The sequence below is a fragment of the Aplysia californica genome, unplaced genomic scaffold (assembly GCF_000002075.1).
Source record: "Aplysia californica isolate F4 #8 unplaced genomic scaffold, AplCal3.0 scaffold00061, whole genome shotgun sequence".
Lineage (NCBI taxonomy): Eukaryota > Metazoa > Mollusca > Gastropoda > Aplysiida > Aplysiidae > Aplysia > Aplysia californica.
Window position 1 is genome coordinate 82,914 of NW_004797331.1, and position 6,730 is coordinate 89,643.

The 6,730-nt window shown below is 40.7% G+C and overlaps 1 protein-coding gene across 1 annotated transcript in view; it reads left to right on the top strand.

The window, feature by feature from the left end:
* LOC101860240 (MOXD1 homolog 1) overlaps nucleotides 1-5,399 on the top strand; it is an 8,722-nt gene extending 3,323 nt beyond the window's left edge. Inside the window, exons 4-6 of the mRNA XM_035968476.1 lie at nucleotides 1,442-1,608; nucleotides 3,348-3,510; nucleotides 5,030-5,399. Of these exons, the coding sequence (XP_035824369.1) occupies nucleotides 1,442-1,608; nucleotides 3,348-3,510; nucleotides 5,030-5,327 (628 nt within the window). The 3' untranslated portion in view covers nucleotides 5,328-5,399. The remainder of the gene's footprint in view (nucleotides 1-1,441; nucleotides 1,609-3,347; nucleotides 3,511-5,029) is intronic.
* Nucleotides 5,400-6,730: the final 1,331 nt, after the last annotated feature.

Sequence of the window (6,730 nt, forward strand, 5' to 3'; positions counted from 1 at the left end):
ATATATACATTTAAAAAATAAAAATAAAAAAATAAAACGAAAGTAGTTAGATCTAATAATAAATAATAATAATGAAATTAAAAAAAGAAAAGAATCGGGATCCTATAGTACCTTATGCCCTTCCGGCACCGTAAAACTCCTACAAAACCAAACGTAGAAAAGAAGGGGCAGAATTTAGAACCAAAGGTCACATAAACTTTATAATCAGTTACACCCCTTAGATCTCCCTCGGTTATTGCCTTTTGAAGTCTCAGAACACGATAAGACGGTTGTTTGGTGAAAAGATTTTTGATTTGCTTTTGTTTTATATGTTCATTTTCTCTCTCCTTTTTTTTTTTTTTTACAAAAACAAACACACAACAACCCAAAAACGGGGGTGGGAGGGGGAGGTGGACGCGTGAAACGGAACCAATAAAAGAAAGCAATAATCTATCCCGCAAGCCACATTAAATAAATTGAAACTTCTTAACCCTATCTGTACGTCGTGTTTTACCATTGTATCCATACGACGTATTGAGCTGTGTGCCACCATTTCCAAAGAGGGAATTTACTCGTTTATCCGATCCGTAGGCTTTGCATATTAACAGTCTGTCAAAATGATGTTGTGAGAAATGCTGAAAGTTTTAAATAAAGAGATCTTCGTACTAGAAGTATTCTAAAATGTGAAGAATACAACCCCGGGGGTACACAATGACCCCGGGGCGTTCTTAATAACAAGTTGCTTTTGGCCAAATTGTGTGGTCGTTGGCAACTTTTCTGAGAGCACTGATGTGTGGTATAAACATTAAGTACCTTTTCTCCTTTTTCTCTTCTACGACGTTACTTGAGTTGTGGACTATTGTTTCTCTTTGATGCTCATCAATTAATTCAATGAAAATGTAACACATATATCTTGTTCTATCTGTAACATGATAGAATGGCATACGTCACATGCATATCTAGATGCCAAACTCTAAACTGGTTACGTTATATTAGAGCAGTGACAAAGCTAGTTAAGTTCTATGGCTCTTCCTCTTCTCAGTTCCAAATCAATTTTGTATCATTCTGCCTGAAAAATGTACATTGTTTATAATATGACATGTGTACTTTACATTTTTTTCATAAACAAATCTTGTATTATTCGCAACTAATTACTGCAACAGCAACGACAGAGATAACAATAACAGCAAAACAACAGCAACAACAACAACAAAAACAAAAGCAGCAGCAACAACAGCGATAAAATTGATAATAATATAGACAATAATGTAGATAACAACAACAACAACAACAACAACAACAACAACAACAACAACAACAACAACAACAACAACAACAGCAGCAGAATAAAATAAATAAATAATGAAATTGATAATATCAAAGCTGTCGGTAATAATGATAATAGCAACAACAACAACAACAGCAATCACGACTGACTGCTCCTCCTCTCTTCACCGTCCAGCCACAAGCCCCCGGTTCAAATCCTGCCTGGGGACGAGATCAAGACAACGTGTGTGTTCAACTCTCTCTCCTCTGACCGCTGGGTCTACTATGGCGACGGCACCAACGACGAGATGTGTTATGGCTTCTTGACCATATACCCCAGGGACGCTGTGCCTTTTACCACGTGTAAGCCAAACTGTTCTCGCTTACGAAACGACACCGAGACGAAACAAATTATTACAGTAATGTGTCCTCGTATTTTGTGCTTGTCTTGTATCGTTCTGATGGACTGGCTCCAAACATTACTTTTTTGAAGACTGACAGCATTGCTTTTCTACAGACTAATTTCAAGCATTTCTTTCCTACCGACTGACCCAAAGCATTACTTTCTATTGACTGACTCCAAGCATTACTTTTCTATAGGTTGATCCCAAGCATTACTTTTCTATAGACTGACTCAAAGCATTACTCTTCTGTACGCTGACTTCAACCATTACTTTTCAGTAGACTGACAGTACTACTTTTCTGTAGACTGGCTCCAAGCATTACTTTTCAGTAGAATGACTCCAAGCATTTTAGTATACTTATCTGTACACTGACAGCGTTACTTTTCGGTAGACTGACTCCAATCACTACTTTTCTGAAGACTGCTGTGCTGTGTTATGCTATGGTATAATATGCTATATAATGTGTTAATGCTCATTTCAAACACCGTGTGGTTACTTAATGAGGAAAAATCTCCAGGCCCAAAGTCTATCTCCGATAAGGATGAGCCAAAATGGGAAGAGGGCCCTGATAACTTTATCAAATAACACGTCGAGTCTGAGAGTACCCCTTTGGAGAATTGAGACATCACCAGGATTGTCAGCACCGTAGTAGAGCGTGATACTTGTTGAGCCAAAGGTGAAGCGTGCTGACAAAATGAGTTACTTCTCGGAGTTTAACCCTTCGGACATAGATAGGTCAACTTTATAGGTTGGCCTTTTGCAGCTTATTGATATGAAATGATAAAAGAGATGTTTAATCTTGAAGAAAATGGCACCGGCTCAAAACCTAACATTTTGACCACGTTTCGATTTTAGACAATTAATATCTCCAAAGTCCAACCCTTCGTCCTCGTCGGGGGAGGTGGAAACAGGACAAAGTAGGGGATAGCTGGGTCAGGGTGAAGTACGGTGTGACTTAATGTCACTGAGGCGTTACCCTAGCCGTGAAGGCCGACCCGGGTCACCCCGAAACGTTGCTGGCTAAAGGGGCTCTGGTGAAACTGTGACTGGCCTAGCTAGCCGACGGCGGATAAATACTGCTACGAAACAATCAAAGGAGAAAACACTGAAACATAACTTCACAACTGAAAGAGCTGCAAAGCTGGCCTACCATAGAAAACTGCATCTCCCCTTGACGCTTAACGGCAATAGAGGAGGTAAAAGTAAAAGTAAAAGTAAGGGAGATTGCGAAATGTATCTCATTTTGTCACCTCACCTCACAAAGGTATATCCATTCATTACATCGTCTAGTTGCATGTTACCCCTATGTTCCCTCCCCCCTCCCCAGACCTCCTCTCCGTTGGTGGTTGTCGGGTGCTCTGGTGTGGTCAGCTCCTTCTTTCCCATCAAACATCTATCATCTTTATTTCTCCTCCTTTTTTTCTTGTGTTCGTTACTCTCTTGTAACATCTCTAATCTTAGGCACTTAAAAATGGTTTGGGTTTAACGCCCCTATCAACACTATTATGTTATTTAAGGGGCAGGACCTCCTAGTTTAATGTCCGTCTCCGATAGGACCGAGGCAAGTGGGAAGTTCGTGTAAAGTGCCTTTCCCAAGGACACAACGTCGGGCCGAGCTGTTAGGCACTTAAATGACCTTATTGTGTTGCAAGTGCCGTAAAACACGTACTGCAGCTAAACTAGACACTTCCTCTCCAGCCTGTGTAAGCTTTGGTCCTGCGTCCACCTGTGAGATGTTCGGCCCACAAAAGCAGCCCATCAACGGTTGTGACTGGAACGCCTTCACGGACGAGAGTCACCCAGAGACGGCCAGACTGTGGCAGGACCTGGAGAAGAACTGTAACCTGGACGGATTCTGCAGGTCAGCTCATGGGTCATCCCCCCGGGGCAGTGCCACTGACTGAAGTGTCTTTAGGCCATTCCCAAAGGGGGGGGGGACATATCTCGTTCAAGCATAGTAGAATTGTAAATAGGCTGATTCATCTTGTCACGCTCATAACTGTGCCTGATATACAACAGGAAACTGCTGCTTTTTCTTTCCTGATCCTTACTATTGTCATTTTTCTCTACTTCTTTTGTATGTTTGTCACTCCCTTGTGACCTGCTATTTTGGGGTGCCTTGATAGTCGAAGCAGACCTTGTGCTGTTGAAGCTAGAGAGGTGAGCAGTCTAAGTCTGATTCCCTGTCATGACTTCTCTGTTGACACCCACCCCTTGGCGCTCATTTGACCTTATGCAGTTGCGAGTGCCGTAAAACCCTCTACTATTAAAAAAATCATGGGTCAAGGGTGTCAGGAGGGACAAGGCTATTGGGTATTAAGAATGGTCAAGATGGTTCAGATGGTATTATGGGTCAGATGGTTAGATGGTTGGATGGGTCAGATAGGTCAGATAGGTCAGATGGGTCAGATTGTCAAATAGTTAGATGGTCACCTGGTCATATGGTGGTCAGATGGTTGGAAGATCACATAGTCAGAGGGTTATAGATGGTTAGATGGGTCAGATGGCTCAGATGGGTCAGATGATTCATCATCATCATTCGGTGCCTTGCTAACTAACGTGGGCGATCATGGACCCCAAGTGCACTCTGTCTTGCGTTGCTGCGATGATGTCTGTCGTTCTTGCTGTTCCCAGCCATGTTGTCAACTTGTCCAGTATCTTTTCTCTCTGTCTTCCTCTTCCTCTCTTTCCATCAAACTTGTTGTTGTTACAATATTCTTCAATGTTTCTTTTCACATTGTATGTCCAATGAACTTTGCCTGTCGCTTTCGTATATTCGCCATTAGCTATCGTCTGCAATTTGCTTCAACCAAGACTTCAATAGGGATGTTAAGAATGGTCAAAATGGGGCAGATGGTCAGATTGGCGAGATGGTAGGGTGGTTAGATGGTTAAATGGGTTAGATGGGTCAGATAGTTAAGATGGGTCAGATGGTCAGATAGTCATATAGTCAGAAGGTCACGTGGTCATTTGATCATATGGTTGGATGGTCAAATAGGTCAGATGGTTAGATGATTAGATGGGTCAAATCAATAGATGGTCAGATGGTAAGATGGTTAGATGGTTAGATAATCAGATAACTAGGAGGGTCAGATTGTCAGATGGTCAGATGATGAGATGGTCAGGTGTTCAGATGGTCAGATGGTCAGATAGTTAGATCGTCACATGGTCAGATGGATCAAGTAATTATCATTATCCTAATTCTTCTTCTTCTTCTTCTTCTTCTTCTTCTTCTTCTTCTTCTTCTTCTTCTTCTCATTATTATTATATGATATAGAAAGCTGGTGAAAAAAAAAAGAAATACACAAGTAGATTTAAGTTTCTTCTAAAAATGTTGTGATAAAATCGAAGTTTCATGTCTCATCCTTATCGACCCACAGACCTGAATGCCGAAAAATTACAGACGAGCTGAAGAAACACCCATGCATGCAAGGGGAGGTCGCCGATCTCGTGAACTTTAGGCTGGCGAGGAATCACGAGGGGTCAAAGTTCCTTGGACGAGTCCACTCTTGCCCCACGATGGACCAGAACCCCGGGGACGTAAACTGCAGCAGTCACTGCTCAGACGTCTGCCCTGGTAACGTCAGAGACAACGCCCCCGGAAGTGCTGCCATGTTTTGGCTAGTTACGTTATCATTCGTCCTGGTCCAAACAATTAATGTCTTTTCATGTTATTGATCTATGGTTTGGAACCATCAAATCATGGGGGAAAATACTTTCTATATTTTTATACTGCTTTCTATTCAATAAAGTTTTATTCTTTTTTATTTCGGCCTGATGTTATTTTGTTTGTCAATAAAGCTATTTAACTACACACATGTACACATAAAAACAGTTCTAAACAGAAACTCTTGATATTCCTCTCAAATTTAAGTTGTTGCCATATAAAATCTAACAGCTTTGAAGGCTTTCTTGTAGTCATAGATATGGGAACTAATGGGGTTTTTTTTTCCAATAAGAGTTTTACTGCACTTGCAACATAATTAGGTCATAATAAGTGCCTAAGTAACGAACATAAAAAAGGATGAGGAGAGATCTGGACAATAATATTTTAAGTTTGATAAGAAAGAAGGAGCAAACTACACCAGAGCACCCGCCAACCATCTCTCTGAGATGTAGACACCCATGGTTCGATAATTACTACTCCACAATGCGGGATCGTCCTCTTTTCCCTCCACCATGGCAGTGATGATACCATAATTATCTCGAAGATCTCCTTCAATAAATATTAGATTACTTGAGAAGTGGCACCTAAATCCAACACGGGATAGAACTGCTATCAGAAAGTCTAACTTTCTGGAATACAAATACTTAAGAAAGGAATTTTTTCTTGAAAAGAGCAAACCCAGGAGCTCAGGATTATGAGGCGAATTTTTCAACCATATTATAAAATGCATAGGGTTTTTTAAAATTGTTTTTTGTTTGTTTTTTGGTTGGTTTAGTTGTTGTTGCTATTGCTGTTGTTGATTTTTTGGTTTGTTGTTGTTGATTTTTTGGTTGTTGTTGTTGTTGTTGTTGTTGTTGTTTAGTTGTTGTTGTTGTTGTTGTTGTTATTGTTGTTGTTCTTTGTAGAGATACCCAATTTAATTCTACATTTTCTGTCCTCTTATACCCTGAGGTGTCGAGGGAAGATGCAATTGTTGGACGTGGGCCAGATGTGCTATTGTTTGGATCGTCATGTTGTTTCTTTGGTGGGGTCTCTTGGACTCCGTCAATTCAACTTTTTCTTAGATTTCATTTTGCCTTGATGCCATTTAATTGTGTGTTGTGGGCCTTAGAGGCTGGCTGTTATGACCCTATTCTCATAACATGTCCAAACCACATTATTTGTTGTTTCTCGATGTATATTAGCATTTCGTGCTCTATTCGATGCCCAATTGATGCCTGATGTCTTCGGTTTTATTTGTCTGTCCCTTTTTGTGATATATGGTCTTTTTCAAAGTGTTCTTTTCTATCTTTTTACGTTTTAAGCCCAAATCAACACAACTTAGGTAATTCTGGAGGCAGGCTACAACTCTATCTGTTAGGGACAATCTCCAGATGAAACATCGAGATACTCTCTACCCTCCCCCCTCAACATA